Here is a 26,425-nt window from a genome sequence, read left to right as displayed (position 1 = left end):
ATTGGGAACCAACCGGTGGAAAAGGGGCCTGAGAGTGTACAAATGGTTTGGTTCCATTGCTCTGATCTGCTCCATTAACCTCGCGTCACCAGGCCTTTCTTGGAGGAGGAACTGCTCTGTGCCTGTGCTGTTGTTCTCAAAAAGTGGGCTTTGTGTTTGGGGACCCCCCTCAGGGAGGGGTTCCAGGGGGTCATCAGCTAAATTGTTGAACCAAATGGACCTTTACAGGGTCTGTAACCCCATTCGGTCCCTTTGTACACTCAAGAATTATGTTATATAAAATAATGTAATGTAATATAAAATAATTCAGTTATTATAGTATTAATAACTTATAACTATATCGAGTTACTAAATGAGATTTAAGATTTTGAGATTAAAAAAAAACAAAACTCAAAAGAGGTATTTTTTTGGGCACTTTCACAATATTAGCATTTATTTATTCATAAATGAACAAATATGGCATCAAAAGACAACTTTGGGGAAGGTGGTTGGTTGAAGGTGATGTGGTGGAAATTAACTAAATACAATCACTCAACTTCTGTGACTCTGGACTTGATACGACACAGTGGTCCAACACCAGCATATGACATGGCACCCAAAATCATCACAGACAGTGAAAACTTCACACTGGAGTACACAGTAACACAGCCATCTACCAGGATATTTTATAGCACTTTGTGCCTCCATATGTTGCCAAGCTTTATGGAGATGCTGCTGATATTTCTTTCCAGCTGGATTTGGCACCTGCCCAGTGCCCAAACTACTAGTATTGATGTACTGACCATGGTAGTACTGTGCTTAACTGGCCAGCCAACTGGCCGGACCTGAAACCCACAGAGAATCTAAGTTTTATTGTCAATAGGAAGGTGTGAGACATAAAACTGAACAAAACAAATTAATTTACGGCCGTTATCAAAGCAAACCTGGGCTTCCAAAACACCTCAACGGCTACCTCAACAGTAGCCTACCACATGCTTATCACCCGACACTTCCATGCCACGACCCATTGATGAAATCATTTGTTCAAATGTAGCCCAGACCAAGCATCGACTACATACAGTACCGTAATATACTTTTCAGACGGTCAACATTTCCAGATTCAAAGTATTGTTTTTGTATTGGTCTCGTAAAATATTTGAATATTTTGAGACAGGTTTTTTTATTTACTTTTGCACAATATTCTACATTTTTGAGAAGGAGCTTTATATATAGATATCTTGCTTGGGACCATTGTCATCATAACGTGCCTCATAAAAACATCAAATGGAGTTGGTTTTGTTCTGCATGTGTTTATTGGAGACGTATCAACATACAGAGAACACATCAAAGGGACAAAATGCACCGCTAGCCTGACAGAAGCCCTCCCGTGTATGTATACCAACTCAAGGTTCACTAAGTGTCATTGCTATGGTGTCAAATTAGAACTTTCTATGGTTGCGTTTCAATAAAATTCAAAACCCCCAAAACTGCTCGACGTCTTTCCCCATTTGATATTGATACAGGCCATGTGTTGTTAAAACTGCAATCCGTTAACTTTTTTTTTTTCTTCGTTTGTCGTCGAACCCGGGTTACCCCACACAAGCACGGAAGATTCTAGTGCCGAACAAAGCCAAGATTTCGAGCTTCATGCAATACCACTTCTCAATCAGTAGTGGTCCTACTACCAGACCACAGGATCTACATCTCGATAGAAGAGCAGGTAGACAAACTACACCAGGGGTGAGCCACTCTGAAGATGGAGAGGGCCACTATATTTCCACTCCCTCTAGAGGGCCACTACATTACCACACTCACTCTAAGTCTTAGTCTAAGAGGTCCACATTAAAAACATAACAGATCCACAAGCTCAAAACACACGCACTGCGACACGTTTTGAGCTTGTAGATCAATTATTTCTATATTGAATTGAAGTCCTGAATGATTGGTTTGCAATTTTTTTTATTCAAAACCTGAAAATTCTAAATGTTATTGCATTTTGTTAAACTTTATGAACTTAAATGCAAATACATTGGACATAAAGTCTACTACTAGCTACTGATTTATAGACTGAAGTAATTAAAGCCCGTCATGTTTGCATGTTCAGAAATTGTAACAGCTGAAATCAATGATATATCAGTATTCCGATATTGCGGGCGGCATTAAGTGAAGGTGGGGGGGGGGGGGGTGATGGCTTTCGTTGTGGCCTCAAGCGCTTTGCAGTCTGAATTGTGATACTTGTCTTTTCTTGAGTAGATCCATACCACTCCCAGGAGTAGGTGACTAGATGTCCGCAAGCCAATCCCCATCTGTGGGGAGACGATGTCTTCAATGGTGCTTTCCAGGTTGCATTCAAAAATCCCCAGGGCTACCAGTTGCCCATATATGAACTACACAATATACAAACGCCGTAAAAACAAAACAAAAAAACGACATAAAAAGAAAGTTGTGGATTGCAGCTTTAAAGCTCAACATGACAAAAGCAGCACAACAGTGCTAATAATAATAATAATAAGAATGTCCTTTTCCACACGGCACGGTCAACACCGCCATGACTCTGACTCATCATGACAAAGCAATTTACAACTCCCCGTCAGGGATAGTTACATTGGGAAAGAAATTGACGCAAAGCAGCTGAAAAGTTACCTACCCTGTCTGGCCCGCCCTCTCTCTCTCACACAGACACGCTTCATATATTCAGCAGAAGAATTTACACACAGAGTCAGTCACACACACACAAACTCGTCTTCCTAGGTAGCATCAGTCTGTGGGACTGCAGGCGGATGCTACAGACACAGTAACTCATCCAGACGCTGCGGTCGGACTGGGTGAAGCTGTCATGTATGCGTCCGTGTCATTGGCCAGTGCTTTGTTCTGTGATTCACCATAACGTACGTATGCCCGTCTGCAGACTAAAGGCTGCTGCAGCATACTCCAAAACACTCAAATGTTTCAGTTTTAGTCTTGTTTTAGTCTTCTACATATAAGATTTTAGTCGACTAAATCTACATTGATTTTACACTTAGTTGCATGTGACGTGTTGAGCTTGTACAGTAGATCGGCTATTTTCAGAGCACAACACCCAAGCTCGACCAAAAACAAAAAAAAGACATAATCTCTTCTCCACTAGTCCCTCACTAAGATTTTAGTCTAGTTTTTATTTGTTGAGGAAATGGTCAATATATTTAGCCATAGTAGTTTTAGTCATCATAGTTTTTATTTAGTTTGCGTCCATGAAAGGCAGTCGAACGTTTTTCTCCATTGTTTTAGCAGACTAAATTAACACTGCTCCAAACCCCAAGGGAAGTCATTTAGGCACAAATAGCTCATCTACAACGCTCTCAACACGTCGTGTTGAGCTTATATATCAGCTATTTCCGGCGAAGAGATTTGGTGTAGAGAATAAAACGAAGCACAATTAATTATGCATACAACTGGTTAATTCGGTCGGACGACCACAATGGAAGCAAGCCATCAAAGCTTTGTGCGTCAACCTTTTAGAATGGCTGGTGAAAATTTACATTTTCGGTGACGTCTCAAAAGAACTTTCTAAAATAGTGAAAATAGCAGTTCTAAAAGCTCTGCTATTTTAACCTTTTGTTGTATGACACAGTTGAGCAAATAAGTACAAAACGGGGTTTAAGTAGTTGATATAAAAGAATAATAATAAAATAAACATGCTCGTCGATTATTCAAATAATCGAAAACATTAATCGACAGAATACTCGCCAAGAAAGATAATCGGCCGTTGCAGGCCTAAAACAAAATGCGTTTGACTTTGTTTTGGACTATGCTGCAGACTAACGCCTGATCTAATACCTTTGTATCGTGCGAGGAGAATAGCCGATCGCGTTGTGGGCTTGTAGATCTGCTATTTTCCGTATTTTCCGTCGCTACCAACGATTATACTCAGTCGTTAACAGGACGACGGTGGTGGTGTTCAGATGAAGGTGTTCAGTGCGCTGCAGCAGAGGGTGGTTGTTTTTTTAGGGACGGTGTGCGGTCGGTCGGTTCAGGGGAGGGAGGGATGTGTGGTTGGGGGTCATCAGTCGTCGGCTCCCTCCAGGACGCTGTGGCTCAGAGCCAGGTCCCAGTACTGTTCCGTTGCATGTTTCTTAAAATGTTCTCTGGCCATGTTCTCCGTGGGACACTGCTTGAACTTCATCTCCCCGTAGTTGCGCTCCTTAGCTGTTCCCTGAGAGGGAAAAACACAACACACACACACACACACTCCCCGTTAGGAAATGTGGACATACATCAGGGATGCTTGCCTGTTTTTCCTACCGGAATCTTGAAGTGAAAGTGTTTAACTCCTTTAGCACCATCTAGTGTCAGCATGCTCACACTGCCGATATGCCACCCGTATGCCCTCACTCTACGGAGCTCGTTTCCCTTCCGGGTTAAAACAGGAAGGTGGGGGCCTCCGGGAGGAAAACAACGCCACTGGCATTAGCTCACAGCCTTTAGCTAGCAGTACAACCAGCTACATTAGCTCAAAGCCTTTAGCTAGCAGTACAACCAGCTACATTAGCTCACAGCCTTTAGCTAGCAGTACAACCAGCTACATTAGCTCACAGCCTTTAGCTAGCAGTACAACCAGCTACATTAGCTCACAGCCTTTGATGAATTGAACAATGTGGACCCTGTTGTAAACGAGTGTAATGCTTAATTGGGTCGTCCACTCACAGTTGACAGTCTTTGTATTGAGTTTGTGCTTAAAATGTACTGTAAATTCTACAAACTGTTAATAAATATTTCAATCAATCAATCAGCTAGCAGTACAACCAGCTACATTAGCTCACAGCCTTTAGCTAGCAGTACAACCAGCTACATTTTCTCAGCGATGCGGTACAAACTCACAAATGATTTACGATCGCACCATGGACAGCTCTCTAACCTTTGGAGATACAGCGCTTTGAAAATCCTGTTATAATGGAGGCTCAACGGAGCTGGATTTAAAAATCCCAGGGACATTTTATGAGTCCAACTTCAACGACGTCCGAGTACAGTATTGCATCCCAGGACAACCGGAGGGTGACATGATTGTGCCCCTTTCTCAATTTAGTGAGTCCAAGGATGCAGGATATTTGGATCACTGGAACAGTTTCGGACATACTAGGTTTCTAAAAGACAGCGATGACATTGTGTGTGTGTGTGTGTGTGTGTGTGTGTGTGTGTGTGTGTGTGTACACACACACATCCCTTACCTCCCAGATCAACCAGCACTTGTTGTTTCTCTTGGTTTCATCGTAAGCGTCTGGATCTGAAACACACACATACACGTATAAGGCTTCTTAAACATTTACAAATAACTTTGCACTTATTAGATAAAAGAAAAAAAGTAACAATCATGGACAGCAACTAAAATACAAAAGCATAATAAATGGATAAATGATATTAAAGACTTACCATCTCTTTTTGAGATGTGTTCCGGCCATTTGATTCTATTTAACATCAACCTCTTGAACTTCTTCTGTGATTTGGGACCTTCAGACAAAAACAAACTCATTAAACTAATTAATCTATGCATTTATATGACTTACTAGTGGACACACACACACACACACACACACACACACACACACACACACACACACACACACACACACACACACACACACACACACACACACACACACACACACACACACACACACACACACACACACACACACACACACACACACACACACACACACACACACACACTTTTGTATGTATAATTGTATTCAGGTGTCCTTGAAAAAGAGAGCATGCTCTCAAGGGTCTCCCCTGATTAAATAAAGGTCAATAAAATAGTGTAATGTACCAAAAAAAGAAAACACACACACACTTCTAAAATGTTGAACACAGACATAAAGTGGCCTTTAGTTTCATGTGTTAATTATTATATTCACGCGTCCGTCCGTCCGTCCGTCCGTCCGTCCGTCCGTCCGTCCGTCCGTCCGTCCGTCCGTCCGTCCATCCATCCATAATAACTCACCTCCCTCCACCACCACGATGTTGACGTCTTTGTGTAAAACCACGGTTCCCGTCAGGTACAGCTGGTTGGCGTTGGCCTCCACCTTGAACTTCTTAGCTGGATTATGAAGGTTACGAATCCTGCAGACACACACAAACACAGGTGAGTGTGTGTTCACACACATGAACACACACAGACACAGATGGGACGTCAGTGAACAGACCTGTAGACGGAGATGTGAACGCCGTGAGTCAGGTCCTCCTTTAGCTTCTTCACCTTCTTCTCCTTGCGCTGTTCCGAGGTCAGTTTACGCGCTGCGTTGGCATCCTCGTGAGCCCTGGCAGGACCACCAACCAACACAACAACATTATGCATGGTCATGGAAGAAAACTATTAAAAAGTGTGAGATGGTTGAATTAGGTACTGACTTCTGTCTCTTGGCCATCTGCGCTCTGACGTGAGCCTCCACCTTGGTGGGGTCTTGCACCGCCTCCGTTCCCAGGACCCTCATCAGGTTGGAGATACGCACTGACCACGACACGGGAGAAAACGTCAACAAAACCCCACATTTAGAAACATTCATCTTCTTTTCTGGTGTCATTGAAACACGAAGAAATTCTCTCTCTCTCATATACATATACACATACATATATATATATACACACACACCGGTATATATATACATATATATATGTATATATATATATATATATATATATATATATATATATATAACACAAAATCCATTAGTCTGATTAAGCACTTAACCCTGTATAATACTTTGTTGTATAACGGTGGAATGCAAAAAAGAAAGCAGATGTACAAGCTCGTAACAAATCACATTTTCTGGCTATTTTCACAATATTTATTCCATTTTAATAATCATTCATACATTTGTAATCGTGGCAAAAAGTATGACGAAATCATAAAATGTAATTATTTGGAGTCATATCAACCCAGCCCTAGTGTGTAAGATATTTTACTTTACTACATTTATTATTTAGACGGAACAATGAATGCATATTAATGGACATTACATAGATGCAATGTAAATACACTGGATTTAGCAACAAATGTGCTAAAGTGTGAGGATATCTTTGAGTCACATGTGGACGGTATGTACGTGCATACAGGACCTTTAGGTTGTGTGTGTGTGTGCGTGTGTGTGTGTGTGTGTGTGTGTGTGTGTGTGTGTGTGTGTGTGTGTGTGTGTGTGTGTGTGTGCGTGCGTATTGTGTGTGTGTGTGTACCTTTGGGTTCAGGAGGAGGCATCAGCCCCAGTCTGACCTTCTCCTGTAGTTCTTTCTGTGCTTCTCTCCTGGTTTGTCTCCTGAGCTTCTTCTGCTCTTTCTTGGTCAGGTAGACCCCCAGCGTGACACCCCCTGGGACGTCTGTGTCCACTGCACACACACAACACACACAAGAACCCATCAATCCAGCGGATTTAAATAGAGTGCCAATAAGTCAACAAGTGATATCCAGACACTTGTTTACTTGATTTATTTTTGTTGGGTCTGAATGGCTAAATCTCATCAAATGGTGGCCCGTGGCTCAAATGCAGAAAGAATAATGGGACTTGAATGACCCAAGGGACATGTGTGAAACAATAATGGGACTTGAATGACCCAAGGGACATGTGTGAAACAATAATGGGACTTGAATGACCCAAGGGACATGTGTGAAACAATAATGGGACTTGAATGACCCAAGGGACATGTGTGAAACAATAATGGGACTTGAATGACCCAAGGGACATGTGTGAAAGAATAATGGGACTTGAATGACCCAAGGGACATGTGTGAAAGAATAATGGGACTTGAATGACCCAAGGGACATGTGTGAAACAATAATGGGACTTGAATGACCCAAGGGACATGTGTGAAACAATAATGGGACTTGAATGACCCAAGGGACATGTGTGAAACAATAATGGGACTTGAATGACCCAAGGGACATGTGTGAAACAATAATGGGACTTGAATGACCCAAGGGACATGTGTGAAACAATAATGGGACTTGAATGACCCAAGGGACATGTGTGAAACAATAATGGGACTTGAATGACCCAAGGGACATGTGTGAAACAATAATGGGACTTGAATGACCCAAGGGACATGTGTGAAAGAATAATGGGACTTGAATGACCCAAGGGACATGTGTGAAACAATAATGGGACTTGAATGACCCAAGGGACATGTGTGAAAGAATAATGGGACTTGAATGACCCAAGGGACATGTGTGAAAGAATAATGGGACTTGAATGACCCAAGGGACATGTGTGAAAGAATAATGGGACTTGAATGACCCAAGGGACATGTGTGAAAGAATAATGGGACTTGAATGACCCAAGGGACATGTGTGAAACAATAATGGGACTTGAATGACCCAAGGGACATGTGTGAAACAATAATGGGACTTGAATGACCCAAGGGGCATGTGTGAAAGAATAATGGGACTTGAATGACCCAAGGGACATGTGTGCCAAATGTTATGCTTTTTGAAGATTATTTTGGTGTCCTTGGAGTCAACTGTCAACAGTTTGAATTTGAACAACTCACTTTCTGTTTAACCCATTCTGACCTGAGATCAGATTCTAAAAATGTCAGTCGCTCTTCGATTTTTCAAAAATAGCAGACCTACAAGCTCGTATCGCGCCACTCGGTGGCGCGATACGAGCTTGTAGATCTGCTATTTTTAAATAGCTAAAGCATAACATGATGCTGACACCAAAATGGGTGCCCGGTCAGAATGGGTTAAGATCGTTTCGGGCACCCCTTCTGTGATGTTTTAGGATGACCCCAAGGGACATCTGTACCAAACTCCATGCTTTTATCCACCGCGATAATATCCCCTATACTAAAACCACTGCCCTGGCACTCTGATTGGATCTGTTTACTGGGTATAATTCAATGCTCGGTGTGTCTAGTAGGACACCTACTGGTTGCTGACGGTAATGAAGTTATTTTAAGTAATGGCACACAAAACTGAATTAAAAGTAGGCTATGCATTGAATATGCTGCGTTAGGCTATGCACAGGGGTTAAAGCCAAAAAAAATCCCAAGACTGAAAGTTTTCAGACCACTTTTCAAACCATGTGGCGAACCCCCCACATTTGCACCGATCTACCCCTGTCCTAGACAGCGATAAAATAAATAAATACAAATGAATCATAAATTAATACCATGGCGCGCGCAGCGCACACCAAATTTTGGGGTTGTAAAATTATGTTTTCCCAAAGTTGCCTTTACCGAATGTGTGTCAATCCATGCTTCATTTTATAGAAGCAGCTTTTGAAGTTATGTTGTATTATATTGCTAGTCCGGCCAATCAATAAATACTCTGAAATGACTTTACAGCCACATGGTGCATAGCAACAGTGTGTTAAAGTAAAAAAAAACCCAGAGGAAGACACTTATAGGCATGTTTTGTCATGTCCAGAGTCTCAACACAACCATCTATTATGATATTTTACAGCACTGTGTACCTCTGTACATTGACAAGCTTTATGTTGATGCTGATGTTCCTTTTCCAGCAGCACTTGGCACCTGCCCACAGTGCCAAAACTACTAGTAACTGGTGTAATGACCATGGTATTACTGTGCTTAACTGACCAGCCAACTGGCCTGACCTGAACCCCACATTGAATCTAGGTTGTATTGTCAAGAGGAAGGTGTGAGACATGAGACTGAACAATCCAAATTAATTTACGGCTGTTATCAAAGCAAACCTGGGCTTCCATAACACCTCAACAGTGCTACTGGCTGATCACCTCCATGCCACGCCCCATTGATGAAATAATTTGTTCAAAAGTAGCCCAGACCAAGTATTAACTGTATACTTTTCAGATGGTCGACATTTCTCGTAAAATATTCTAATTCATTGAGATATTTATTATTATTATTTATTATTTTTATGAGCTGTATGCCATAATCATCAAGATTAAAACAAAAAAAGGTTTTAAATACTTCACTTTGTGCACAATGAATTGAGAATAATTATATTAAAGTTTCACTTTTTGAATTATATTACAGAAGAAAATCAACTTTTACAAAATATTCTAATTCAGTGAGATGGAGCTGTAGTTCCCAGCAACATCTGGGCACTTTGGCTATTTAGTAATAGTATAGTTATAGTAATTATATTTGAAAACGAATGTGCATGGTACATTTATGTCTACATTCATTAGCCCCTGTGTAGTTTATCACTGTCTTCCCTGTGAGTTCCATTCAATATTATAAAATCAGTATTCATATTCAGTAGAGTTGAGCAGGAGAATGTAGAGGCTGGCAGACAGGAGGACAAGGACCGATGCACGCAGCTAACGGCTACTAGGCTAGTAGCCACTAGCCAGCTAGAGAGTGCTGCTTGTTATACCAACAACGAGGCAAGCAATACACATTTGCGTTGAAAATAAATCCTCCACAGTATCACTGCACTAAGCTAATTTAAAGGAAACCCTCTGACTGTTCTGGCCTGGGTAGAGGGAAATATGAACGCATTTAGGCTCTCTCTGTCAGCAGCGCAGGAGCAGTGGAGCACCGTGCTCTCTCTCTGAGCGCAGAGAGTGGGGAGTGGGAGGGGCGAGCGCGCACACTAGCTTCTTAAAGAGAGGCTGTATTTTCACGGATTTGGCCATCATATCGCTACACTATACACATACTCCCGTCTCCCCCTTAAATATATTTTTTTGCGAATCTGCGCTGATCTCATAAAAGACCTATGAAATCCTCAGGACGGAAATCCGTCCCCGGGACGGAGAACTTTAAGCCCTGGCTATGCATGTGCTGTGTGCTTATGTGTGTCAGTCATTATGACGGCATCGAGGCCCGCCAAAACACATTTCAGTCGACTAAATAAACTGTAGATTTAGTCGACAAAAATCTTATGATATTTAGTCGACTAAAACTAGACTAAACACCAAAACATTCCAGGTGACTAAAATGTGACTAAAGTAGAACATTTGCTGCCAAAAACAACACTGGTGTGTGTGTGTGTGTGTGTGTGTTTGTGTGCGTGCGTTACCTGGGGCGCTCATCTGAGCAGGGTGTTCCACCAGGTTCGTGACTCCATGCAGCTCCAGCACAGCAAAGACGGTCTCTGTGTTTCTGTTCAAGAGACGTAAGCACATCACTACAGAACAAAAGCATTTATACAAACTTTACAAATTAAGACATAAATACAAATAAAAACACAAAATATCCTTTGATATCTAGCACTTTTAAAAAGGAAATATGGGTCAAACTATAATTGGTAAACAGTACGTTAGTCTAGGACTCTCAACCCTTTTTCTTTCGGTCATTTATTTTAGGTCCTATCAGCCCTTCAGGCTGTGGAACGCTGGAACCTCAATCAATGCAACCCGAGGGCTAGTGTTTGCACCCTGCCGGCTCACGTCACGCTGCCCTAGGGAGAGACGCGGACAGTAGGGAGAGACGTGGACAGTAGGGAGAGACGCTGCCCTAGGGAGAGACGTGGACAGTAGGGAGAGACGTGGACAGTAGGGAGAGACGCTGCCCTAGGGAGAGACGTGGACAGTAGGGAGAGACGTGGACAGTAGGGAGAGACACTGCCCTAGGGAGAGACGTGGACAGTAGGGAGAGACGTGGACAGTAGGGAGAGACACTGCCCTAGGGAGAGACGCTGCCCTAGGGAGAGACGTGGACAGTAGGGAGAGACGCTGCCCTAGGGAGAGACGCTGCCCTAGGGAGAGACGTGGACAGTAGGGAGAGACGCTGCCCTAGGGAGAGACGCTGCCCTAGGGAGAGACGTGGACAGTAGGGAGAGACGTTGCCCTAGGGAGAGACGCTGCCCTAGGGAGAGACGTGGACAGTAGGGAGAGACGCTGCCCTAGGGAGAGACGCTGCCCTAGGGAGAGACGTGGACAGTAGGGAGAGACGCTGCCCTAGGGAGAGACGTTGCCCTAGGGAGAGACGCTGCCCTAGGGAGAGACGCTGCCCTAGGGAGAGACGTGGACAGTAGGGAGAGACGTTGCCCTAGGGAGAGACGCTGCCCTAGGGAGAGACGTGGACAGTAGGGAGAGACGCTGCCCTAGGGAGAGACGCTGCCCTAGGGAGAGACGTGGACAGTAGGGAGAGACGTTGCCCTAGGGAGAGATGCTGCCCTAGGGAGAGACGTGGACAGTAGGGAGAGACGTTGCCCTAGGGAGAGACGCTGCCCTAGGGAGAGACGTGGACAGTAGGGAGAGACGTTGCCCTAGGGAGAGACGCTGCCCTAGGGAGAGACGTGGACAGTAGGGAGAGACGCTGCCCTAGGGAGAGACGCTGCCCTAGGGAGAGACGTGGACAGTAGGGAGAGACGCTGCCCTAGGGAGAGATGCTGCCCTAGGGAGAGACGTGGACAGTAGGGAGAGACGTTGCCCTAGGGAGAGACGCTGCCCTAGGGAGAGACGTGGACAGTAGGGAGAGACGCTGCCCTAGGGAGAGATGCTGCCCTAGGGAGAGACGCTGCCCTAGGGAGAGACGTGGACAGTAGGGAGAGACGTGGACAGTAGGGAGAGACGCGGACAGTAGGGAGAGACGCTGCCCTAGGGAGAGACGTGGACAGTAGGGAGAGACGCGGACAGTAGGGAGAGACGCTGCCCTAGGGAGAGACGCTGCCCTAGGGAGAGACGCTGCCCTAGGGAGAGACGCGGACAGTAGGGAGAGACGCTGCCCTAGGGAGAGACGTGGACAGTAGGGAGAGACGATGCCCTAGGGAGAGACGCTGCCCTAGGGAGAGACGCTGCCCTAGGGAGAGACGTGGACAGTAGGGAGAGACGTTGCCCTAGGGAGAGACGCTGCCCTAGGGAGAGACGTGGACAGTAGGGAGAGACGTTGCCCTAGGGAGAGACGCTGCCCTAGGGAGAGACGTGGACAGTAGGGAGAGACGCTGCCCTAGGGAGAGACGCTGCCCTAGGGAGAGACGTGGACAGTAGGGAGAGACTTTGCCCTAGGGAGAGACGTGGACAGTAGGGAGAGACGCTGCCCTAGGGAGAGACGCTGCCCTAGGGAGAGACGTTGCCCTAGGGAGAGACGCTGCCCTAGGGAGAGACGTGGACAGTAGGGAGAGACGCTGCCCTAGGGAGAGACGCTGCCCTAGGGAGAGACGCTGCCCTAGGGAGAGACGTGGACAGTAGGGAGAGACGCTGCCCTAGGGAGAGACGCTGCCCTAGGGAGAGACGTGGACAGTAGGGAGAGACGCTGCCCTAGGGAGAGACGTGGACAGTAGGGAGAGACGCTGCCCTAGGGAGAGACGCTGCCCTAGGGAGAGACGTTGCCCTAGGGAGAGACGTGGACAGTAGGGAGAGACGTTGCCCTAGGGAGAGACGTGGACAGTAGGGAGAGACGCTGCCCTAGGGAGAGACGTGGACAGTAGGGAGAGACGCTGCCCTAGGGAGAGACGCTGCCCTAGGGAGAGACGCTGCCCTAGGGAGAGACGCTGCCCTAGGGAGAGACGTGGACAGTAGGGAGAGACGCTGCCCTAGGGAGAGACGTGGACAGTAGGGAGAGACCCTGCCCTAGGGAGAGACGCTGCCCTAGGGAGAGACGTGGACAGTAGGGAGAGACGTTGCCCTAGGGAGAGACGCTGCCCTAGGGAGAGACGTGGACAGTAGGGAGAGACGCTGCCCTAGGGAGAGACGCTGCCCTAGGGAGAGACGCTGCCCTAGGGAGAGACGTGGACAGTAGGGAGAGACGTTGCCCTAGGGAGAGACGCTGCCCTAGGGAGAGACGTGGACAGTAGGGAGAGACGTTGCCCTAGGGAGAGACGCTGCCCTAGGGAGAGACGTGGACAGTAGGGAGAGACGCTGCCCTAGGGAGAGACGTGGACAGTAGGGAGAGACGTTGCCCTAGGGAGAGACGTGGACAGTAGGGAGAGACGCTGCCCTAGGGAGAGACGCTGCCCTAGGGAGAGACGTTGCCCTAGGGAGAGACGCTGCCCTAGGGAGAGACGTGGACAGTAGGGAGAGACGCTGCCCTAGGGAGAGACGCTGCCCTAGGGAGAGACGTGGACAGTAGGGAGAGACGCTGCCCTAGGGAGAGACGTGGACAGTAGGGAGAGACGCTGCCCTAGGGAGAGACGTGGACAGTAGGGAGAGACGCTGCCCTAGGGAGAGACGCTGCCCTAGGGAGAGACGTTGCCCTAGGGAGAGACGTGGACAGTAGGGAGAGACGTTGCCCTAGGGAGAGACGTGGACAGTAGGGAGAGACGCTGCCCTAGGGAGAGACGTGGACAGTAGGGAGAGACGCTGCCCTAGGGAGAGACGCTGCCCTAGGGAGAGACGCTGCCCTAGGGAGAGACGCTGCCCTAGGGAGAGACGTGGACAGTAGGGAGAGACGCTGCCCTAGGGAGAGACGTGGACAGTAGGGAGAGACGCTGCCCTAGGGAGAGACGCTGCCCTAGGGAGAGACGCGGACAGTAGGGAGAGACGCTGCCCTAGGGAGAGACGCTGCCCTAGGGAGAGACGTGGACAGTAGGGAGAGACGCTGCCCTAGGGAGAGACGTGGACAGTAGGGAGAGACGCGGACAGTAGGGAGAGACGTGGACAGTAGGGAGAGACGCAGACAGTAGGGAGAGACGCGGACAGTAGGGAGAGACGTTGCCCTAGGGAGAGACGTGGACAGTAGGGAGAGACGCTGCCCTAGGGAGAGACGTGGACAGTAGGGAGAGACGCTGCCCTAGGGAGAGACGTGGACAGTAGGGAGAGACGCTGCCCTAGGGAGAGACGTGGACAGTAGGGAGAGACGCGGACAGTAGGGAGAGACGTGGACAGTAGGGAGAGACGCAGACAGTAGGGAGAGACGTTGCCCTAGGGAGAGACGTGGACAGTAGGGAGAGACGCTGCCCTAGGGAGAGACGCGGACAGTAGGGAGAGACGCTGCCCTAGGGAGAGACGCTGCCCTAGGGAGAGACGCTGCCCTAGGGAGAGACGCTGCCCTAGGGAGAGACGTGGACAGTAGGGAGAGACGCTGCCCTAGGGAGAGACGCTGCCCTAGGGAGAGACGCGGACAGTAGGGAGAGACGCTGCCCTAGGGAGAGACGCTGCCCTAGGGAGAGACGCTGCCCTAGGGAGAGACGCTGCCCTAGGGAGAGACGCTGCCCTAGGGAGAGACGCTGCCCTAGGGAGAGACGCTGCCCTAGGGAGAGACGCTGCCCTAGGGAGAGACGCTGCCCTAGGGAGAGACGTTGCCCTAGGGAGAGACGCTGCCCTAGGGAGAGACGTGGACAGTGGGAAGCATGTTCGTTACTACCACCGCCTGTCTGGACGCCATCTTGAATGAGCAAACGGCTCTCAATGCGTCCGCGACACATCGACAGGTTGTACTTTCGCTGCGCTACATACTTCCATAGAAGACATGCTTTGGCTTCAATGGAACCTGAAGGACTGAAATGGGAATCGTGGCGACTGAGAACTTTAATCCGTGAGATGGTCTTACATGTCTATGTTGGAGGGCACGATGTACGAGTCCCACCACTCCATGTGGGGGACCTCCCCGTCTCCCAGCTCCTTCCTGGGGGCGATCAGAGCCAGCTTGGTGGAGGCCTGGATGCCCGTCTTTTTGGCAGCCTGGGCGATCTCCATCTGGAGCTTCTCCAGCTGGGCCTGAGAACACAAATGTGGATTTAGGGTTGTGGAATCCGGAATCCAACATTGAGGAAACCGAATCGGTTCCATCACATTTGGAACAGTTTCCGGAACTGGATTTATCACACCGTCAGAGCCGGTGTGTGGACTTACAATGATAGAAAACAGCGTTAAGTGAATGCTGGACCCCGAAGCCAACGCTGCAGAAATCTCTAGACGGGTGCAACACCAGAATGCTGCATGCAGTACTTAACATCAGCAAGAGTGTACATGTTTACCAACTAGATTCGGTATGAGGGAATACCGAGAGCGAGACGGAAAATAGCAGCCAGGAGACATCAACAACTGCCAGCCAGCATATTGGTGCTGTGGGAACCAACACACCAGGAAGGTCCCACACTAACATACGTGGATGTACTCAAGAATAGTGGTGCATGATATAATCGGTAGCATATCGAAATCGTCCATAAAAAATATTACAGATTTTCACAGATATTGATGACGCAATAATAATGTGACAGTCAATGACTGTCACTTTTGTATTGTGTATTTCTAATGTTTGAAGGCAGCATAATCCTGACCCTGCAAATAATCAGAAGACCGGTCATAATTTCATAATCGTGCACCCCTACTCAAGAAGAACGACGCAGGAGCGCAAAAATACACAAAGCGAGCTGGCCAGATGTATGGAGAACACGGATGACGATGGAGGGCTCTTCCTCAGACGTCCTGGAGAGAGAGAGTGTCACAGACATGTATCATATGTATAGAGCACCGAAGTCTGACGTCACTTTCAGTAGAGGGCGTCAGTCCCCAGGTTCATGTATTTTTTTAGTTGCATTGAAATCGCCATAGGAGGATTTTTAGATTGCTTCATATAAGAACTGTGTTTGAAAAATAAACATGTCATCCCGGCCGCTTCACTCATATGGATATGAAGAATCAACTGACTGAGAGAAAACGCTAATGTTACTGCTACTGAATTAGTTAAATTTTCGCTAGAAGCAGACTGTATCATATATGAGTGACTGACTGTTGCAAACGATACAGAGACACCTCCCTGACAATAACGCTGAGACAGCTTGTTTATTTTTGGACCACAACGCTTATAGTAGACGATATTAAGATCACCCCATGTTATTCTCCATAGAGACATTACTTCCGTGAACCAGGGGAATCGAAGGGATGAGCGAGTTACGTCAGGACTTCGGTGCTCTATAGAGAGAGAGTCACAGACATGCATCATACGTATAGAGAGAGAGTCACAGACATGTATCCTACGTAACACCAACCTTGGTTCTGATCCTCTGGGCGATCTTCTCGAAGCGGCCCTGCTCGTGGAACTTGAAGGCCTTGCGTGGCCGCTGGGCCGGCGTGATGAACACCCGCTGGTCAAAGTAGGACGTGGACTCCAGGTCCTCGCCGGGCTTCTCCTTCAGCTGCTGCCGGAACTGCTCCCTCTTCACCGCACGGATGTTGGCTACGCACACACACACATATATATATATACATATCAGTGGTCCTTGAGGGGGTTCCAGTTAAATTATTGAAATTATTGTCAAACATCCGCATTAGTTAATTTACAAGAAGTCTACACATTTTGATTGACATTTATCTGTCGTCTCTCCTATGGTACCAACATCAACACAGCATGGAACTGTGGAAAAACTTCATCCAACGATAACTAGACCCTGAGTTTGTGGGTCTGCGAGGCTAAATCTCAGTAAATGGTGGTCTGAGGCTCAAACACAGAATACAGAATGGACCTTGATATGAAAATGGTTGGAAAAACCACCGATATGTACATGAGATTCATTTAGTTTTGGTTTCATGTTGGGACAATAAAGCCTTGAACGTGACTGTACGTGGACGGGACGGGAGGGTACCGTGACTGTACGTGGACGGGAGGGTACCGTGACTGTACGTGGACGGGAGGGTACCTTTCAACGTGGGCATGCGATGCGTGAGCTCCACCTCGTTGCCGCTGGCGTCGACCGTCCGTCCCAACTCGTCCAGGATGAGAGGAGCAGGTTTATTTATCTCCTTTATCTCCACTTTACTACACACACACACACACACACACACACACACACACACACAGGGATAAGTCCTTTTACCAACAGCAATACAGTATACATGGATTGAAAACAAGATTTGTTTTTGGCAGTGATAGTTTCAAGTGGAGATAGACAGGAAAGAGGGAGAGAGAGAGAGAGAAGGGGAGAGACATGCAGCAAAGGTCGTCATGAACGGGACTCAAAAACGCGTCACGCTGTCAGGCTAGAGCCTAAGGGCGCGTTCGTAAATGCGCCCTGAACGCACTGGTGTGCTCTCTTGTCGTTTGTTTATTCAGTGCACTCAGTGCGTTGTCGTTTCGAAAATCCAGTGCGCTGCGCACCGGGTGTGCCGAGTGCCCGCACTGAGCGACCCTACCCTGAAGCTGGGGTTGTCCGGTGTGATTCATGTGAATGCGTCACAGCTGTGGTCGTTCGTAAATTAGGCACACTGAACGCACTCTGTGACGTCACCGCCCACCACAACCTCAACAAACTGACCACATTCCCGGTGCGCATTTCCGAACGCGCCGTATATGTGGCGGCATGCGCCTAGACCACTAGGCCAGCGGGCGCCCCGAAAACCACCGCTGTAGTTAGTAATAGGGTGTACTCACGGCGGGCGATGCCCATGGCGTGTGTATGTAGTGGTAACAGGGTGTACTCAGGGCGGGGCGATGCCCATGGTGTGTATGTAGTGGTAGGTAACAGGGTGTACTCACGGCGGGGCGATGCCCATGGCGTGTGTATGTAGTAACAGGGTGTACTCACGGCGGGGCGATGCCCATGGCGTGTGTATGTAGTAGTAACAGGGTGTACTCACGGCGGGGCGATGCCCATGGCGTGTGTATGTAGTGGTAGCAGGGTGTACTCACGGCGGGGCGATGCCCATGGTGTGTATGTAGTGGTAACAGGGTGTACTCACGGCAGGGCGATGCCCATGGCGTGTATGTAGTGGTAGGTAACAGGGTGTACTCACGGCAGGGCGATGCCCATGGCGTGTATGTAGTGGTAACAGGGTGTACTCACGGCGGGGCGATGCCCATGGCGTGTGTATGTAGTGGTAACAGGGTGTACTCACGGCGGGGCGATGCCCATGGTGTGTATGTAGTGGTAATAGGGTGTACTCACGGCAGGGCGATGCCCATGGTGTGTATGTAGTGGTAATAGGGTGTACTCACGGCAGGGCGATGCCCATGGCGTGTATGTAGTGGTAACAGGGTGTACTCAGGGCGGGGCGATGCCCATGGCGTGTGTATGTAGTGGTAACAGGGTGTACTCACGGCAGGGCGATGCCCATGGCGTGTATGTAGTGGTAACAGGGTGTACTCAGGGCGGGGCGATACCCATGGCGTGTGTATGTAGTGGTAGGTAACAGGGTGTACTCAGGGCGGGGTGATACCCATGGCGTGTGTATGTAGTGGTAGGTAACAGGGTGTACTCAGGGCAGGGCGATGCCCATGGCGTGTGTATGTAGTGGTAGGTAACAGGGTGTACTCAGGGCGGGGCGATGCCCATGGCGTGTGTATGTAGTGGTAACAGGGTGTACTCAGGGCGGGGCGATGCCCATGGCGTGTGTATGTAGTGGTAACAGGGTGTACTCAGGGCAGGGCGATGCCCATGGCGTGTATGTAGTGGTAACAGGGTGTACTCAGGGCGGGGCAATGCCCATGGCGTGTATGTAGTGGTAACAGGGTGTACTCAGGGCGGGGCGATGCGCATGGCGTGTGTATGTAGTGGTAACAGGGTGTACTCAGGGCAGGGCGATGCCCATGGCGTGTGTATGTAGTGGTAACAGGGTGTACTCAGGGCGGGGCGATGCCCATGGCGTGTATGTAGTGGTAACAGGGTGTACTCAGGGCGGGGCGATGCGCATGGCGTGTGTATGTAGTGGTAACAGGGTGTACTCAGGGCAGGGCGATGCCCATGGCGTGTGTATGTAGTGGTAACAGGGTGTACTCAGGGCGGGGCGATGCCCATGGCGTGTATGTAGTGGTAACAGGGTGTACTCAGGGCAGGGCGATGCCCATGGCGTGTATGTAGTGGTAACAGGGTGTACTCAGGGCGGGGCGATGCCCATGGCGTGTGTATGTAGTGGTAGGTAACAGGGTGTACTCAGGGCGGGGCGATGCCCATGGCGTGTGTATGTAGTGGTAACAGGGTGTACTCAGGGCAGGGCGATGCCCATGGCGTGTATGTAGTGGTAACAGGGTGTACTCAGGGCAGGGCGATGCCCATGGCGTGTGTATGTAGTGGTAGGTAGCAGGGTGTACTCACGGCGGGGCGATGCCCATGGCGTGCAGGTTGGCAAGCGCCACCAGGTTGTGCGGCCCGGTGTGGCCCAGCGCTCCCAGGATGCCGGGCTTCATGGCCAGCTGGGACTGGATGCGCGCCTGCAGCTCCGCCGCCTTGCGCGCCTTCTCGATGGCGTCGTTCATGAACGTGGCGGCCTGCGACGGCGCGATGGACAGGCCGCCGCCGCCGCCACCTCCGGGCGGGCCCGAGGGAAGGGGGAGGAGCCTGGAGATGGGCGCTTCCATCATGGGATGCGGCGTGGGCAGGGGCAGCCGCTGGGGAGAGAGCCAATACATAGATTATCAAAATCACCTTAAATACGGTTTTATATTGTTTTCCAATCAATAGGCTAAACTACATTTGAAATAAAGTGTAACGGGCCTATTTGTGCTTCTTGTATTTTTGCACTCATGAATTTGTGTCACTTTTATATTGATTTATAAATGGTAAACATCCCATCTGAAAATATGTTGTTCCAGGGACCCCGAGAAGCAAAGATTTGCATTACATGTTCATGATTTTTCAAAAATAGCAGACCTACAAGCTTGTAGGTGCCGGGCTATGAGCTTGTAGATCTGCTATTTTTGGGCTTGGGCTGGTGATTTCAACGGACATTTTGCAAAACGACGGCTCCAAAGCGACAGATGCTTTATTGCACCCAACAAAAGCTAAGCTTGTTTTTTCGTCTTATAAAAACCTGTGTTGTTCATTCCAGTTGAAGAAATCACAGATTGAGGCCTTTGCTTTTATGAAATATCCCCATCATTAAGTTTGTCTTTTTTTGGAAGATGCATTATATGATTATATTCTATATAGCTAGTTTGACCAATTCAAACACTAGTCTAAACTAACCTATTGCTAGTTTGAACACTTAAATTACTTTTTCATCTTAACCCATTCTGAACGGGCACCCATTTTGGTATTAGCATCATGTTATGCTTTAGCTATTGAAAAATAGCAGATCTACAAGCTCATATCGCGCCACCGAGTGGCGCGATACGAGCTTGTAGGTCTGCTATTTTTGAATAATCGAAGAACGACTGACATTTTTAGAATCTGATCTCAGGTCAGAATGGGTTCATCAGACCAGTGTGTGTCCGGTGGAAACCTCGTATGAATCTGATCTCAGGTCAGAATGGGTTAAACTAACTAAACTAATAACCAAAATATACAAGCTCACAAGGGGTCCGCCTTGTGAGCTTGTAGATAGGCTATGTTTGTGAATGGTGGACAACACTATTCCCTGGAAGACTTCTGTGTTATCCAAAGGGCTGAATCAGTGGAACACTTTTGAATCCATGTTGAGAGCAGAGCATACCGGAGGAGCAGGAGACTGGAAGCTGAGCTGTTTCTTCCTCTCCTCGATCTGTTTGGTTGCAGCTTCCATCATCTGTTTGATCTGAACACAAAGAATAGAACGACGTCAAGAAGATAGATAGATACTTTATTGATCCCCAAGGGGAAATTCAGGTTATCCCAAAGCTCGTACAGGCATGTTAGTTAAAAAACACATCACAAAAGCAGGGGGACACATGTTAAAGACTAAGCGGGAATAAACATAAAAGGCATTAAAAAGCATTAACAGTGACAGTGGGTAAACTGTACATGATCAAACTCTTTGAATAAAATTTACTTAAAAAAAAAAAAAAAAACAGTGACAGTGGGGATGATTAAAAGAGACACCACCACTATCACAGAATTCACCTTTTGTCAAGTCCCGCCTGTGGTTTGCGCCCCTCTTCGCACCTATTGGTTGACGTTTCGTGGTTGGACAAAAATCCTCTCTCTCTCCAATCCACTACCATTGAAATGTGTTTTTTCAGTTGCTTCGTATTGATATACTGTGCGTTCAATTCTTATTTTAAACTTGGTGTCAGTAAAAAAGAACATCACAGGTGCAGCATGGTGACTGCAGGGCATATCATGTTTGTTTTTAGTTTTTTCCAAGAATGATGTTTTAGCAAATTCAACATAAACTAGGCGGAACCAGGGCGGAACAAGGCAGAAAGAGCCTGCTGGTTAGTCAGTCAGAGACCAATCAGAAGGCTGACAAAGGGTGTAATAATAATAATAGCAACATGCGTTTCAGAAAACAGTTTTCAGAAGATTCAAAAGGCATAGATTTGTAGAATCGTCCTCATCGGTCTTAAATGAGTTGCGTTCGGGCATGCGTTTACCTGCATCTTGGTGAGCATTCCAGGGCTCTCTGCGGGGGGTCCGGGGATGACCTCTGGCTCCTCCACCTCCTCGAAGCGAGGCACTCGTTTCCTCTTGGTCACCGGCGGGTCAGCGGCCTCTGCAGGGACCTCCTTCACCGAGCCCAGGTCCGCTTCGTCTCCAAACACATCCTCAACACACACACACACAACAAACATTCAGTACCTCCTTCACCGAGCCCAGGTCCGCTTCGTCTCCAAACACATCCTCAACACACACACAACAAACATTCAGTACCTCCTTCACCGAGCCCAGGTCCGCTTCATCTCCAAACACATCCTCAACACACACACAACAAACATTCAGTACCTCCTTCACCGAGCCCAGGTCCGCTTCGTCTCCAAACACATCCTCAACACACACACACACAACAAACATTCAGTACCTCCTTCACCGAGCCCAGGTCCGCTTCGTCTCCAAACACATCCTCAACACACACACAACAAACATTCAGTACCTCCTTCACCGAGCCCAGGTCCGCTTCGTCTCCAAACACATCCTCAACACACACACAACAAACATTCAGTACCTCCTTCACCGAGCCCAGGTCCGCTTCGTCTCCAAACACATCCTCAACACACACACAACAAACATTCAGAACCTCCTTCACCGAGCCCAGGTCCGCTTCGTCTCCAAACACATCCTCAACACACACACACACAACAAACATTCAGAACCTCCTTCACCGAGCCCAGGTCCGCTTCATCTCCAAACACATCCTCAACACACACACAACAAACATTCAGAACCTCCTTCACCGAGCCCAGGTCCGCTTCGTCTCCAAACACATCCTCAACACACACACACACAACAAACATTCAGAACCTCCTTCACCGAGCCCAGGTCCGCTTCGTCTCCAAACACATCCTCAACACACACACAACAAACATTCTGTACCTCCTTCACCGAGCCCAGGTCCGCTTCGTCTCCAAACACATCCTCAACACACACACAACAAACATTCAGAACCTCCTTCACCGAGCCCAGGTCCGCTTCGTCTCCAAACACATCCTCAACACACACACACACAACAAACATTCAGAACCTCCTTCACCGAGCCCAGGTCCGCTTCATCTCCAAACACATCCTCAACACACACACACACAACAAACATTCAGAACCTCCTTCACCGAGCCCAGGTCCGCTTCATCTCCAAACACATCCTCAACACACACACAACAAACATTCAGAACCTCCTTCACCGAGCCCAGGTCCACTTCGTCTCCAAACACATCCTCAACACACACACAACAAACATTCAGTACCTCCTTCACCGAGCCCAGGTCCACTTCGTCTCCAAACACATCCTCAACACACACACACAGCAAACATTCAGTACCTCCTTCACCGAGCCCAGGTCCGCTTCGTCTCCAAACACATCCTCAACACACACACAACAAACATTCTGTACCTCCTTCACCGAGCCCAGGTCCGCTTCGTCTCCAAACACATCCTCAACACACACACAACAAACATTCTGTACTACTGGTTGCTTGTAATGTAACCGATTTCTTATGGCGTTTTATGTCAGATACCTGGTAACAGATCTACAGTAGTGTGGTTTGAGTGGATGCGTATGTACTCTAGCCAACTCCTATGTATACAGTATGTCCATGTTGATGTAATTAAATTGAGCGTTATGTTTAATGACATGTTCTATTTATTCTTATGGTTTGTGTGCTGTGCTTGAGGACCGCCTCGAAAACAGGATCTCAAAGGGCTTTATCCTCTGACTGAAATGTCTAAATCAAATAAATGTGCATACTGTTAATATTAATACATGGTGATTGTCGTTCAAGTGGCATCCAACCCGTTAACCAGGTGATTGGCGTTTACATACAGGGCCTCATCCACTCTGGTTACCGTGGCGATTGGTGTTTACCTTCAACTCCCTCTTGCGGTTCTTGTCTCCGGCTCCTCGGTTTCCGCGGGCTCCACGGCTCTCCTCCAGGGCCTCGAACAGTCGCTCAACAAATCCTCCTGCCGAGTCGTCCAGGAACGGACGGAGCTGGTCTGGGGTGCATCAGAAGAAGAAGATAAACAACAGAGTGACTTGTCTATTCCTGATCCATGGGAGCGTGAGTGGATCGATCCAGATTTTCATTGCAGCCAAAACATCAGCTGATCTTACTATGTAGTTTCCTTCTCTTTGGTTGGAGATGGTGTCGATTAGATCAGTCACGGGTTTGGTTGCAATGAAAACATGAATCCACTCCATGGATCAGGACTGCTGGTTGTTCTGAACACATTGGATTATTTATACTATTTATCCTGATCTAGTGTCAAATGCCACCAGAACCGTCTTTTCCGTCTCTCCTACACCGTCTCCCTCTCAGCTGTCCTACTGTCTGTCTCTCCTACACCGTCTCCCTCTCAGCTGTCCTACTGTCTGTCTCTCCTACACTGTCTCCCTCTCAGCTGTCCTACTGTCTGTCTCTACTACACGTCTCCCTCTCAGCTGTCCTACTGTCTGTCTCTCCTACACTGTCTCCCTCTCAGCTGTCCTACTGTCTGTCTCTCCTACACTGTCTCCCTCTCAGCTGTCCTACTGTCTGTCTCTACTACACGTCTCCCTCTCAGCTGTCCTACTGTCTGTCTCTCCTACACCGTCTCCCTCTCAGCTGTCCTACTGTCTGTCTCTCCTACACCGTCTCCCTCTCAGCTGTCCTACTGTCTGTCTCTCCTACACTGTCTCCCTCTCAGCTGTCCTACTGTCTGTCTCTCCTACACTGTCTCTCTCTCAGCTGTCCTACTGTCTGTCTCTCCTACACTGTCTCCCTCTCAGCTGTCCTACTGTCTGTCTCTCCTACACTGTCCTACTGTCTGTCTCTCCTATAATGTCTCCCTCTAAGGCCTAAAAGTTCTGGTCTACACACATACTACAATAAAAAAAAGACAACACCGACAACATCAGTCACAGTAATTTCAGCCTACCCTACAGTATAATACATCAGCTCCTCTGTACATAGGCCTGTCACAATTATTAAATAATCACCTAATCGCAATTGTTTTGTCATAATCGTTTCAATATTGAAACATTTTCATGCATGACCTTTTTTTCAGTATAAAAGTAATCAGTAACTTTTGTATATTTCAGTTATTTGTCATATCTTTATCTGCACTCTTATACTGCATGTTTATTTAATGTTGCACGTGCACTAATGTACACATGCACATGCTAATCATCTTGGGACCCTATAAAATAATTTAGGCACAGGTAGGCCTGTCACAATTATTACACAATCGCCAAATCGCAATAACTTTTGCACAATAGTCAATCGTTCCATGTTGAAAAATGTCCATACATTTTAAAAACATTTTTCAAAAATTGCGTTAATAGCAGTTGATCTACAAGCTTTACAAAAACACGTGACGTGATCTTGACGATCACAAAGTGACGTGTTGTAAGCTTGTAGATCTGCTATTTATGCAGAAATAGAAAGTAATCATCAACTTGAATTTGAAACTGTGACAGCCCTCGGCACAGGTTGAGAGGCTCTGACCGACTGAACTAGATGAAGCCGAGACACTGACCTGTGGTTTTCCTCTTGTCCAGACCTTTGCCAACGCAGTGCAGCGCTGCAGTGACCACGGTGGGTTCCGAGAAGCCCAGAACCTTCTTCACCGTGCGCTCCACCCACGGCCTCAACTCCTCCACCTCTCGCTTCGGCAGGGACATCCTGATCCTGAAGGAAAATGTACCCGTTTACAATCTGATACTGAACGAAAATGGAATCTGATCCTGAACAAAAATGTTAACCGTTTAGAATCTGATCTGATCCTTAACGAAAACACGCCGTTATAACCACCTGATACTGAATGAAAAGATGTCTTAGCCGTCAGGCAGAATCCTCTCATCACCATATCCAAACTGAGTCTCTTGGTAAATAAAGTCTTACTTGATCATACCAAGTAAAAAGATAAATAACATTAATCATATTCGGATATTCGGTTTCGGCCAACTGTTTCCTATATTCGGTATTCGGCCAAGAATTTCTCTTTCGGTGCATCCCTATATATAAGCCCACAACGTGTTGCAAAGCAAAGCAGCAGAAGTATAGGCTAAATACTAGCTTTACAGTACACCCACTCATTTGAGACCAAGCACACTTTGCAAACTATTCTGTTATGTGAGATTATTCCATACAAACAATATATATATATATATTCTCATTATATATTCTGCAAACATCACAATATTCAACAATTGGAATTGGCGACACTAGCCTGTATCCATTACCTGCACCAATCGCAACACACACTAATGGGAACGGTGGGCACCTCGATGTAAAATTGGCTATTTTGTCCAAAAAAGAAATATATATATATGTGTGTGTG

At 47.5% G+C, this 26,425-nt stretch overlaps 2 protein-coding genes across 2 annotated transcripts in view; one reads left to right on the top strand and one right to left on the bottom strand.

Moving 5' to 3' along the window:
- The window catches only part of s100w (S100 calcium binding protein W), a 270,184-nt gene that overhangs the window by 7,407 nt on the left and 236,352 nt on the right, over nucleotides 1–26,425 (top strand). The gene's annotated exons all lie outside the window — the stretch shown is intronic.
- prpf3 (PRP3 pre-mRNA processing factor 3 homolog (yeast)) overlaps nucleotides 1,270–26,425 on the bottom strand; it is a 26,170-nt gene continuing 1,014 nt past the window's right edge. The window contains exons 2-17 of the mRNA XM_083761117.1: nucleotides 25,622–25,773; nucleotides 23,970–24,100; nucleotides 22,048–22,218; nucleotides 21,189–21,269; nucleotides 19,853–20,145; nucleotides 17,462–17,580; nucleotides 16,814–17,001; nucleotides 15,373–15,539; nucleotides 10,961–11,043; nucleotides 7,189–7,338; nucleotides 6,367–6,466; nucleotides 6,162–6,275; nucleotides 5,960–6,078; nucleotides 5,386–5,463; nucleotides 5,184–5,239; nucleotides 1,270–4,171 (exon numbers count right to left, since the gene is read on the bottom strand). Of these exons, the coding sequence (XP_083617243.1) occupies nucleotides 4,022–4,171; nucleotides 5,184–5,239; nucleotides 5,386–5,463; nucleotides 5,960–6,078; nucleotides 6,162–6,275; nucleotides 6,367–6,466; nucleotides 7,189–7,338; nucleotides 10,961–11,043; nucleotides 15,373–15,539; nucleotides 16,814–17,001; nucleotides 17,462–17,580; nucleotides 19,853–20,145; nucleotides 21,189–21,269; nucleotides 22,048–22,218; nucleotides 23,970–24,100; nucleotides 25,622–25,766 (2,145 nt within the window). The 5' untranslated portion in view covers nucleotides 25,767–25,773 and the 3' untranslated portion in view covers nucleotides 1,270–4,021. The remainder of the gene's footprint in view (nucleotides 4,172–5,183; nucleotides 5,240–5,385; nucleotides 5,464–5,959; nucleotides 6,079–6,161; nucleotides 6,276–6,366; nucleotides 6,467–7,188; nucleotides 7,339–10,960; nucleotides 11,044–15,372; nucleotides 15,540–16,813; nucleotides 17,002–17,461; nucleotides 17,581–19,852; nucleotides 20,146–21,188; nucleotides 21,270–22,047; nucleotides 22,219–23,969; nucleotides 24,101–25,621; nucleotides 25,774–26,425) is intronic.

This window comes from Protomyctophum parallelum (assembly GCF_964188405.1).
Source record: "Protomyctophum parallelum genome assembly, chromosome: 3".
Classification (NCBI taxonomy): Eukaryota; Metazoa; Chordata; class Actinopteri; order Myctophiformes; family Myctophidae; genus Protomyctophum; species Protomyctophum parallelum.
This window is presented reverse-complemented; position numbering and strand designations above follow the sequence as displayed.